Source organism: Engystomops pustulosus, chromosome 4 (genome assembly GCF_040894005.1).
Source record: "Engystomops pustulosus chromosome 4, aEngPut4.maternal, whole genome shotgun sequence".
Classification (NCBI taxonomy): Eukaryota; Metazoa; Chordata; class Amphibia; order Anura; family Leptodactylidae; genus Engystomops; species Engystomops pustulosus.
This window is the reverse complement of record NC_092414.1, coordinates 29146735-29158798: the sequence shown is the minus strand read 5'-3', so window position 1 is coordinate 29158798 and position 12064 is coordinate 29146735. Positions and strand designations below refer to the sequence as shown.

The 12064-nt window shown below is 44.0% G+C and overlaps 1 protein-coding gene across 2 annotated transcripts in view; it reads left to right on the top strand.

Annotated features, from left to right (window-relative positions):
* The window catches only part of LOC140126318 (E3 ubiquitin-protein ligase RNF213-like), a 163128-nt gene that overhangs the window by 30692 nt on the left and 120372 nt on the right, over positions 1-12064 (top strand). For both annotated transcript variants that reach the window (XM_072145604.1, XM_072145603.1), the window contains 5 exons: positions 1877-2030; positions 2130-2261; positions 3935-4018; positions 4187-4309; positions 6217-6400. In XM_072145604.1, coding sequence (XP_072001705.1) covers positions 1877-2030; positions 2130-2261; positions 3935-4018; positions 4187-4309; positions 6217-6400 — 677 coding nt within the window. The remainder of the gene's footprint in view (positions 1-1876; positions 2031-2129; positions 2262-3934; positions 4019-4186; positions 4310-6216; positions 6401-12064) is intronic.

The window sequence follows — 12064 nt, the reverse complement described above, 5'->3', positions numbered from 1 at the left end:
GGCTGAGGGAGCCATGAACGCAACATATTTTGAAATGTTATTCTTTAAGAGCTGTACCATATACACATGCCCCCCAGTAGATAGGTATTCCCAGTGTCACAGGTGCCCCTGCAATCTAGGTCTCCGTGGTGGCGCCCCTTTCAGAGCTCACTCAACCCACCACTTTCCGGCTCCCGTTCCGGCTGTCCAGCACGCACACGGGCACTCACAGATTTAAAGGGGCAGTGCGCCACCGATTGGCGCTACCCACTTCCTGGGTTCTTATAAAGATCAGCGGATACCATATAGCAGTGATGGCGAACCTTTTAGAGACTGAGTGCCCAAACTACAACCAAAACCCACTTATTTACCCTGATGTGCCAATGTGCCATATTAAGCATCTTTTAATTGTATCGGCCCCATGAGGCCACCAATACAGTTGAAAGAAGGTGGGCAAATTCAGACTATCATTGTAGCTTCTCTCCAGGTTCTCTCTGTTTAGGAAGAATGGTGGGTCCAGCAGGAGGACCACAAAGATAATGCACTTCTTTTAACACCTTCTCACTTTTCAAGCAGTTCCAAACAGTCAATGAAGTGTCGTTGTAAAATAGTGCCGAGCGCAGCATCTCATAAGTTGCCTAGGACTACAGGAAGATTTAATGGATTTGGTCCTGTTTGGTGAACTCTGTCCTAGGTTGATGGCCTGAGTGCCCACAGAAAGGGCTCTGAGTGCCACCTCTGGCACCAGTGCCATAGGTTCGCCATCACTGCCATATCGGTAGCCCTAGCACATGTCCCCCAGTATATAGGTAGCCAAAGCACATGCCCCCAAATAGATAGGTAGCCACAGCACATGCCCCCAGGATATAGGTAGCCACAGCACATCCCCACATTAGATAGCTAGCCCCAGCACATACTCCCAGTAGATGGGTAGCCCTAGCACATACTCCCAGTAGATAGGTAGACACAGCATATACTCCCAGTAGATAGGTAGCCACAGCACATACTCCCAGTAGCTAGGTAGCCACAGCACATACTCCCAGTAGATAGGTAGCCACAGCACATACTCCCAGTAAATGGGTAGCCCTAGCACATACTACCAGTAGATAGGTAGACACAGCATATACTCCCAGTAGATAGGTAGACACAGCACATGCCCCCCCAGTAGATAGGTATCCCTAGCACATACTCCCAGTAGATAGGTAGACACAGCATATACTCCCAGTAGATAGGTAGACACAGCACATGCCCCCCCAGTAGATAGGTAGCCACAGCACATACTCCCAGTAGCTAGGTAGCCACAGCACATACTCCCAGTAGATAGGTAGCCACAGCAAAAAAAAAAAAGAATATTCACTTACCAGCGGTCCCTGCAGCCAGCTCCTCATCGCTCCCACGCTCTTCTCTTTGACCCAGGCTTAGACGATGGTGGAGATGGCGCCTGGGTCGTACAAAGGACGTAGGCAGAGGTAACATCGCTGTCCGTGTCCAGTGAACAGTCTAAGAGACACACAGCAGCCATCACTATTTATTAAAGATATGTCTGAGAGCCAGATGCAGCCAACAAAAGAACCCCTGATGTACCAGTGTACCATAAATCCCACATATTTATGAGGATCACTGCAAATATGATACTAAATGAATTGAGTCAGCCGTGATAATCGGCATGGTTGGGGAGATGTAAACCAGAAGAATGGAATGATTCTTGCAAAACATCCCCAAAAAATCATGGGACTTCTTATGCAGAACTTCTTATGCCAAATTTTATCAAAATCTCCTTAGATAACATGACAATATGGCCCAAAAGTTGGCATTTTGTAAGTGATCTATAATTAATGATTGGCTAGATTGAGTCATATTCCATTTTGTTGTTGTGTTTTTATCTTTCCATTTGCAGGCTTTTGAGGGATGACTTGCTTCAGTTGTGTTGTCAAGTCGCTGTAGACCTGCACCGTGTTATCCTCACGAACAGATCACTGAAGAACTGCGTTGAACTAGTGGTTGTGTCTGCGTCGATTGTCTTAACTTTACTATCATATGCCGGTTTGTCGGTAAGTGTACACATTGTATAAGTGACACAGTATAAAGATTCACTATTTGAAATGACAAAGTATTTTATTGGGTTGTCTTAATTATTTTTAATGCTATAGGATGAACCAAAATCGGTGAAACCTCAAATAGAGAAAGTCTTTGACACCACCGTCCGGCTAACAAAAGATTGGCTTGAAGATTCATATGGAGATAAATTTCATCAACGTGTAACTTTTTCGGTTGAACTGCAGGTAATCTTTTGCTTCCATATTGTTCAATTCAACCATAGAGCAGTTTCACACTGTCATAAATGGTCCCCAGTGGCGTAAATGGTCCCCAGTGGCGTAACTAGAAGCTGATGGGCCCCAGTGCAAAGTTTGTCCCAGGCCCCCGACTATAATGTATGGTTTACAGTAATAGTCTTCTCATATGGGAAAGTGACACCATATGGGCCCCCTAAACCTCTTGGACCCGGGTGCGATCACAACCTCTGCACCTCCTCAAGTTACGCCCCTGATGGTCCCCGAACCACGGAGTGTGCAATGTCCTGTTTTACGGATCGACAACACTGCTGAGGATGAGACTCTGCATCATAGCGAAATATAATACAAGACTCAACCCTGTAAAGATGATTGCAGGCCAGCGCTGCTATTTAGCACTGAAACAGGGGCTCCTTGCATCATATATCGCAATGATGTAAGGAGTCCCGTGCCAAGCAGTGCTGTTGGTCCGTGAACAGTCCATGGACTAACAACGGCATGATGAAAAACAATGAAACAATAAAACACACTTTACAAACAATTAAACAATATGATAGACAGTTGTGTATAGAGAGAACCTGTCTATTTCCTGCCAGATGCTGACTGAAAATAGCACCCCCTCCCGTGTCGCACGCGATCGGATTTTGGTGCATTGGTGCCGGTTTTCATGCAACAGAAATTGGGGGGCGGGCCGTCAGACGATCCGACGGATTAGGACAAACCGCGGGATTTAACTTTGAATTTGTGTGGCAAGACCAAGCACTCACATACACCAGGAAGAAGAAGGTGAACTCCGGCGGACCTGATTGGGGAAGCGACACGTTATGTCATATACATCTTATGTTGTCCAATGTGCAGTATAATATATATATATATCCTCCATTCTATAGATTGGCAGGTAACATTCCAAGGCCCCCTGACACTGCTGGCCCCATAGCAGGTGCTATGACTGCTGTAGTTACGCCCCTGGTGTACTGTGAGTTCTGCACGCAAAAACATGCGCAGAACTCACGCATGAAACATACAAGTGTGAAAGGGGCCTTGATTACATTTTGATCAAACTGCGTAAGCCTAATAACCTCATTATGGTGACCTCCTTTTTCGTGGGTCATGGTGTCGACCACTGCTGGAACTCAGCACCAACAGAAGCCTTGCAGTACCCCTACTGACAAAGTCCCTATGGCTCTAGCACCCCACACAAACTGCACTACAATGGATGCACCATGCCGTACTGCACTGTGAACAGGTCTTGAATGCTCACTATTCCATATGGTCTCAGGAAAAGATCGAGAGCAAGTAGTCAAGCACATAATCCACTCCTGCATTTTTGGGGGAATTGTTTATTTTTGTAATTTTGTTATTTAGTATTTTTTTCTTTACTTCCAGCACAAAATAACAAATGTCTATGCTTCTGATTTTTTTTCCCATAACTTAAAGGGTTTTTCCCACAAACCAAGTTAGGCCCTATCCTGTGGATAGGGTCTAACTTGATGATCGGTGGGGGTCTCAAGAACGAGGGGTCTGATGGGGTCCCTCTTTCGGACCTCTTGTCGCTCCCGGAGATTAATGGAGCAGACGGCCGCGCATGAAGATTCTGCTCCATACATCTAAATGGAGCTGACGGAAATTACCAAATACATTATCAAATATATTTATTCTTTTAGGAATGGAATGAGATCTTAAAGGCTGGAAACAATATGAGGTGGTCAGACTCTTTCCTGCCAATGCTGTACAGAAAAATTAAGCAGGTAACAAAAAATAAATTGTAACTATTAATATTGTTAAAGAGATTGTCTTATAAAGGCGACCTCTATGTTAACATACGAGGTGTCCTGGCGAACAGCCAAATGGAGCATGTTAGGCTTCTGTCTGTAATTCATCTTTTTTTTATATTGTTTCTCTTTTAATTGTTACAGGAGGAGCCAATAAATCAGATTATGATCTACTGCAGAGAGCAGAGGCTCTTTAAAAACCTTCTTCCATCAATACGTAATTGTTTCGAGGACTGTGCTGTCGAAGCAGTGCCTTTGGCATGTCAGGTACATTCAGCCATACTTAATGACATAAAAAGGAGAACATCAAAATACAATTCAGAAATAGCGCACAATGAGATATGCAAATCAGATTTTACTCAATACAATAAATTCAATTGGTGGAAATAGTATTACATTCTTTTTCAAGAATTTTAATTTTAAAGAATCCCATTCATACGGTAGAATTTGGTGACTTTGGTAGGTTTTACTACGGTAGGATTTTTGTGACTTTATGTGTTCAATAAAAGAGGCCTGATGATAATATATAATGGTTTTTGCCATTTTGAATTTGTTAACAATGGGCAGAATGTGCAAAACTGGTAATTATACTGTCTTAGGCCTGATGCACATCGTTATGGAGGCCGCAAAATTGGTGGTCAAATCACGGCCCTCATATACAGGGGCGCACCTGCCATGAGGCGAGTTGTGAATCTCGCCTCAGGCGGCGTGCCTCCTGCTGGATGAGGTGGCGGCGTTGTGCTCCCGCCGACACATCCACTCGCCTGCTGGAACTTGCAACCTCCCGCCAGCCAGCACATCAATCCTCCGGCCCCAGGCCAAAGTGCAGCCCCACCTGTCTGCTCCGGGTTCCCCCACTCCCCGCATACTCCCCTCCGGTCTCGGCTCTAGAATTGTGTCGCAAGACAATGTACTTACATGCATCAGGAAGAAGAAGGTGAACTCCGGCGGACCTCTGCGGGGAAGCGACGGATGCAGGAACCTGGGCGTACGGGCATCGTGAATCGCGCCGGATTTCAACTTCGCTGGACCGTCCGAATCGGGGATCGCGACAGGATCAGGTAACTAAATTTGCCCCTGTGTCTTAGCTACTTGGCTCACCCCTCCTCTCTCCTGCACCTGGCTATGTGCCACTAGGCTGAGGATGGAAATACATGGAGCCGTAAAACAGCCGCAAATACCTCAGCCATATTACCTTAGGAAACAACGATCATGTGCAGGAAGCTTTGACAGCCTGTAGCTTCACTTTGACTGGGGGTGTGTCACAGGTTGCAGTTGGAATGAGATGGCTACATCAATCAGTGTCCAGATACTCTATTTAACTCACCAGTGATGTCACTTTTAGCTAATTGCTTTATCCTTTTAGCTTGTGTGATTCTGTGTTACTCTGCTGTGATTCTGACCTTTTGCCTAGACCTGACCATTCTTTTCCCTTATGATTCTATATCTCGCCGCCATCTTGTTTCTGGACAGTTTGTCTGATATTGTCTAGTTGTTTGTCTTGTCTCTTGTCTGTCCTACTGTTCTGTGCGTATACCAAGAGAAGGGAACATCATTCAGTTGTTGCCTACATTAGCACAGGGTTGGCAAGTAGGCATGGACAGAGGTTGTGGGAAGCACAGCACTTCTGTCTTGACACTTTGCTTTTTCTCTAGTGTGTTATTATTTATTAATCTTTATACAAATTGGCTTCTAGGTGCACCAAGGTGGGCACACATTTGCTGGTGCACATATATTTCCTTTCTGCAACGAATGTCATTTTATGGTGCTGGACAACATAAAAAGAAGAAACCACAACTTACACTTGGTGCATCCGCAAGCTACTTTGGTTAAATATTAAAACTGAAGTTTCAGTGCAATAACAGATGACCTAGAAACATGAAATTTATGTATAGAAGCTTATACAATGCCCTACATAATGCTGGTTTTACATGCGGTTGAGTTGGACAGTGGTAGTCTCAATTAAGACCCAACCCTAGATGATACATTTACTGTACTTAAGTTGCAAAATAGTATCAATAAAATAGTAAAAAATATCTAAACAAATGTCCTAATGGAAATGATAACTATGCCTTGCTACAGTTACACTGGGTGCGCTTGCGGTAGGTCAGTCCAGTTTTTCTGTTCTTCTGTCAGGACAGGTCTTAACTGTTGTTTTCCCACTTTTTTTATAGTCAGAAAATAACATCCTCCGTAAACTGGATACATATAACTTGAAAAATTTTCCACGACTTGCATCATGTATCATACTGAATTGTTGGCCCAGAGATAACCTTGGAAGATGTGTTAAGGACAATGATAGAGTCTTGGAGCATCTGTTACAGTGGGACGATGCAATATATATATTCAAACTTTATGGTAAGTTGTTTTGTTTTTTCACCACCAGTTCATAATAAAATATATGCTGTGTATTTCTCATTCACTACCCTACATTGTCTGTCTGGTATGGTGTTATGAGTGTTATGTATCTGGTTGAGGTGTGATTATAATATTGTGTAGATAAATGGTCATAGAAATCATTTACCACAAATAGGGCCTCACTTTGTGTTCCTTTTTAACACCTTAATAACATGTGACATACAGTTACATCACATGACTGTTAAGGTTGCATGTAGAGGGATCACAGGCTAAGTCCTCTGAATGCTCTATATACAGTAAGGGTGTTTGCATAATGCAGCAAACACCCATCAGTAACACCCACGGTCAGCGTTGGCACCAACCATGGGTGTGAACTCTTTAAATGCCACCACCAAAGGCTTCTAGGCATTGCTGCCTCCCACTGTCTCTGCAGTGATGTCCGGGAATGACTATCCATGTCCATGACAGCCCAGAGTATATGTGAGACACCCATGAATGTCATTTAGATAAGTCTCTAACAGTCTGTCTATGGCAGAATGATAAAGATCTCTAGTAGTTTTACAACAGTTTTACATTCTATGAGAGATCAGTCCCCCTAAGGTTCAAGTACCCTAAGGGGCTAAATAAACAGTAATTAAAAGATGTAAAAATACCGTATATTCCGGCGTATAAGACGACTTTTGAAGACAGAAAAATCTTCTGTCTTGTCTGGGGTCGTCTTATACGCCGGTAATCCCGTCCATGGGCTGAGCCCTCTCCATAGCCGGTAAGTCTTTGCTGCATATTGCAGCAAAGGCTTACCGGTAACACCCGGGGTGCTTTCACAGCGTGCGCTGCCGGCAGCCTCAAAAAGCTGCCGGCAGCCTCAAAAAGACATCGGGGCGCATACTCACCCTCCGGTGGCCCCGATGTCTGCGCGGCTCGTCTTCAGTCTTCCGCGCCGTCTTCTTTCTTCTGCTGGGCGCCGCCATGTTTTTCCCCGGGGCGGCGCCTAGTATGACGTCAGCAGCGGCGCGTCATACTAGGCCCCTGCCGGGGAAGATCAATTGCGGCGCCCAGCAGAAGAAAGAAGACGGCGCGGAAGACTGAAGACGAGCCGCGCAGACATCGGGGCCACCGGAGGGTGAGTAAATTTTTTTTTTTTTTTTTTAATGCTGGGCTGTGCTGTATACTACTGGGGGCAGGCGTATACTACCGGGGGCAGTGCTGTATACTACCGGGGGCAGTGCTGTATACTACCGGGGGCAGGCTGTATACTACTGGGGGCAGTGCTGTATACTACTGGGGTCTGTGCTGTATACTACTGGGGGCTGTGCTGTAATGGTAATGTTGTTGTTGTATGCCTTATGTTTATGAGCGACAGTTTTCCTGCTATATACCTGCATGTCATAAGAATTTACATTAAAAAAAGGACCATGTTAAATTCAAATCTGTTTTTTTTTAAATTTTTACCGGTGTTTTGTATGCGTTGGAAAAGGGGTAGTCTTATACGGCAAATATATCTTAAACTCTATATTTTAAACAGGAAAGTAGGGGGGTCGTCTTATACACCAGGTCGTCTTATACGCCGGAATATGATATAGAAGGAGGGTGGCAGGATGTGCGAATAATAGCATGTAGAGGAGGATCCACACCAAAAACAACAACAATGTCAAAAGCAAACCAGTGTGGTGTGTATGAAAGATCCTCAAGAAAATTCGAATTGGTTCAAATAGTAAGTACAAAGTTTATTGAAGACACCATTAAAAACATTTAAAACAGCATGAAAAGATTCATGCATACAGAGGGAATGGTTATGATGCAACCAAAGAAAGCCCTCCACATTACCCCCTGGGTATAACAATGCAGAAAAAGCAAATCACAGACGTACAAGTACAGATGTAAGAATGGCTGAGAGAAAGCAGGTAGGTATACGGATCACAATCTAGATTAAAGGCACAAATAGCCGATCAATGCATAAGCCATATCATGCTGACATCAAAGCCAAATATTACCCAATTGGGACTGCATTCAGGGGGTATGTGGCTGCGAGCCCCACGCGTATCGCCACAATGTGTGGCTTCCTCAGGGGTGATTAAACACTGGGGTGTCGGGGATATTTATATAAAACCCTAATTAAGTTGTCCGCCAATTGCGGCCGTTCTTACCTGACTTCCGCCTGCAATTGCGGCGACCGCGAACCTGCCGCGCCGTCACTCAAACCACGCGCATGCGCAGTCACCCCGTTCCTCCTCCTCCAATACGGGGGACTGCGCACGCGCGGGTCGAGCGACGATCGCGAGAGTAGTGCCGCGATCGCCACACCACAGGTAGGAGTATAGATACGTATCATAGTATGCATGGAAGGGGGAACAGTCATGTGGTATAAAAGAGTTGATGGGGATACATATAGTTATGACATATATATAAAAATATACAAAGAGATCGGTACTCAAATTGATGACAATGTTATAATAATTCATATATAATCGGAATCTTGTGCAAATTAAAGTGACCTGTGCAGAGAAAAATATATTAATAAATTTATATCTGTGGCTCCAGTTGTTTTCTTCCTTTCCTTTGTCTTTTACTTCTCAGGACCATTCTCTGGAGTTGGCAGTGGATAAAGATGTGTATAGGCAAGGTGTAAGTTGTGCATGAACTTCATGGTGTCGAAAGGGACCACCTATAGTGAATAAGGGAGAGGGGGGAAGAGAAGGAAGAAAAACAAAATAAATTCATAGGACCTTCATAAAAAAGAAAAAACCACACGGTGACTTGGGTGTGCTTATCCGTGTAAGTGTATGTATGAGTGTTGACATATAGTTGCATTGAAAATTCAATGCCCTCCATATATGTCAACGATCATATAATTAGTGAGTGTGTGAAGTTGTTTTAATTAAACGTGATGCAATTTTTTGATTCCCATTATTGTTATTTTTTGTAGAAACCAGTGAAGAGGAATTCCTCGTTTAGTCCTCTGGGGGTCATGGCCTGAGTTAGGAAGATCCACTTGGTCTCTTTTTGTAGTAGTTGTGGAACTACACTTCCTCCTCTTATATTAGAAAAAACTTTTTCCAGACCCGTGATTTTAATTCCTCCACACTTACCTCCGTGGAAATGATGAAAATGTGAGGCAATTGAGGTCAAGCTTCTGTCTTTGCTGATATCCCGTCTTGCTGTGGAGATTGTGGAAAGATGTTTCTGGATTCTTTTGCGCAGCTCCTGTGATGTCTGCCCTATATAGACCTTGGGGCAAGAACATGTAATTGCATATACCACGTTCCTTGTACGACAATTAATGTAATGTTTGAGATGATGTCTCTTACCGTCTATAGGATCTTCAAAGTCGTTGGATGGTAACATATATTGGCATATATTGCAATTTCCACATGCATATGAGCCTGTTAACTTCTTTCCACCCGTTGAATCTCCCCGGCGGGTGTAGTGGCTTTTCACCAGGATGTCTTTAAGGTTACGTGCCCTCCTCGATGTTATTGTTGGACTCACGTCGATGTAGGACTCCAATTTGGGTTCGGTCAGGAGTATATTCCAGTTTTTGCCCAATATGCGATATATGTCCTGCCACTGGTTATTGTATGTGGTGATGAGTCTTGTTTTCTTCTCCGGTACTCGGTATCTTGGTTTTAGAATCTCCTCTCTGTGGGCATTTTTGGCTCGCATATAGGCTTTAGAGATTACTTTCTTAGGGTAGCCCCTCGCTTTTAGTCTCGTTGATAATTCTAGCGCGTTTTTCTTGAATTCCTTGTCGTCGCTGCAATTCCTTCGTATCCTCATGAATTGCCCCACTGGGATGCCGTTTTTTTGGTGTGTTGGATGAAAGCTCATAAAATGCAGTAGGTTATTGGTGGCTGTTTTCTTCCTGAATAGTGTGGTTGTAATACTCGAGTCTTGAATTGTCAATTTAAGATCCAGGAAGTCAGCCGTTATTTCCGAAATCTGTGGAACCAAGTAGATATTGTACGGGTTATCATTGAGTTCCATCACGAATTCTAGGCATTCCTGATGTGTACCTTGCCAGAACAACACAATGTCGTCAATAAAACGGTACCAATGTAGTACCTTTGTCTGAAAGGACTGCAATGGGAACACCCTGGTCTCCTCCCACCACCCCAAAAAGAGGTTAGCGTAGGAAGGAGCACAACGCGCCCCCATTGCGGTCCCCGAGACCTGGCGGTAGAATGTCCTGTCAAAAGTGAAATAGTTATGCCTAAGGACGAAGTCCAATAGCTCCAATAAAAAAGAGTCATGTCCCCTATCTGAATTGGTCTGCTTGTCCAAAAAATAGGTGGTTGCCCCCACACCAACATCATGCGAGATGTTGGTGTAGAGGGACTCTACATCCATTGTTACAATCAACGTACCTGTGGGAATCTGTATGTTATTCAAACGTTCCATAAGGTGCATGGAGTCACGCAGGTACGAATCCAATTCGAGTACGAAGGGCTGCAAGAAATGATCCAAGTAAGTACATGCCTTCTCACTTATGCTACCGATACCTGCCACTATTGGTCTTCCAGGTGGAGACTCAAGGGATTTATGTACCTTAGGGACAAGGTAAAAAGTTGGTATGACCGGATGGTCCACTGTAAGGTATTTTGCCTCCTGCTTGGAGATTATATTTTGCATGAGGGCCTCGTCAATCAGTCGATCCAGTTTTCTTTTAAATACATCAGTGGGATCTGAGGGTAGAACAGAGTAGAAGCACTGATTGCCCAACTGCCTTTTGGCCTCCGCCAAATACATGTGTGCCGGCCAAAGGACTATGTTACCTCCTTTGTCCGCCTCTTTGATGAGGAAGGACTGGTTATTTTGTAGTGTTCTTATCACCTGTTGTTCTTGTTGTGTGAGATTGCTGTTTTTGCATCTGTCTAGTGGTAACGCCAGAATGTCCCTATAGGTGCTCTGAAAGAAGATATTGATGGCTGGGCATAAATTGAATGAGGGTGTGGCTTGTGAAGGTGTCCGCCTAGGGAATCTGTTTTTCTTACCTGTGCTGTCTTCGTTTTCCTCTAATAGATCCAAGAGGTCCCTAAAAACCCTCCGATCGTTTTCAGGTAGCGTGTCTATTGTCGATGGTTGGTGAAAAAACTTCTTGAAAGTTAGATTCCTACAAAAGAGATAAAGGTCTTTGATAAGTTCAAATTTGTCCAGTTTATTGGTGGGGGAGAAGGTCAGGCCTCTGTAGTACAGTTTGCTCGGTTTCAGACAGGACATAATCAGACAAATTGATCACCTGTAGTTGATGTTCATCTGTTTTGACTCCTGATGTGTCATGTATTACTGACGGCGTTTGTAAGTTCTCCTGTATTTCCTGTGAGTTGGTGAATTTTCCCCTTGTTTGAAGCCTCGTTTTCTTGTATTGACCCTTTCCTGCCCAGTGTCCTGGTCGCTGGTATCCGTGGACAAAAAATCACTTGTAGCTGATTCAGTGGGATTTGAGCTATCCCTGTGTTGTTTTTGTGTTTGCCTGGCATTGCCTCTATAGGGGATACGTCTGTTTCCATGATGTGTCCATTTATACGCCCTGTCCAGACGGTAGTCTTCCTTATCCCTCATAAATTTTTGTTTTTTACCGTCAATGATTTCTTTTTCATATTTCATATTTCATATATACGCCGGAATATACGGTAATTAAAAAAAAATTAAAAGTTCAAATCATAC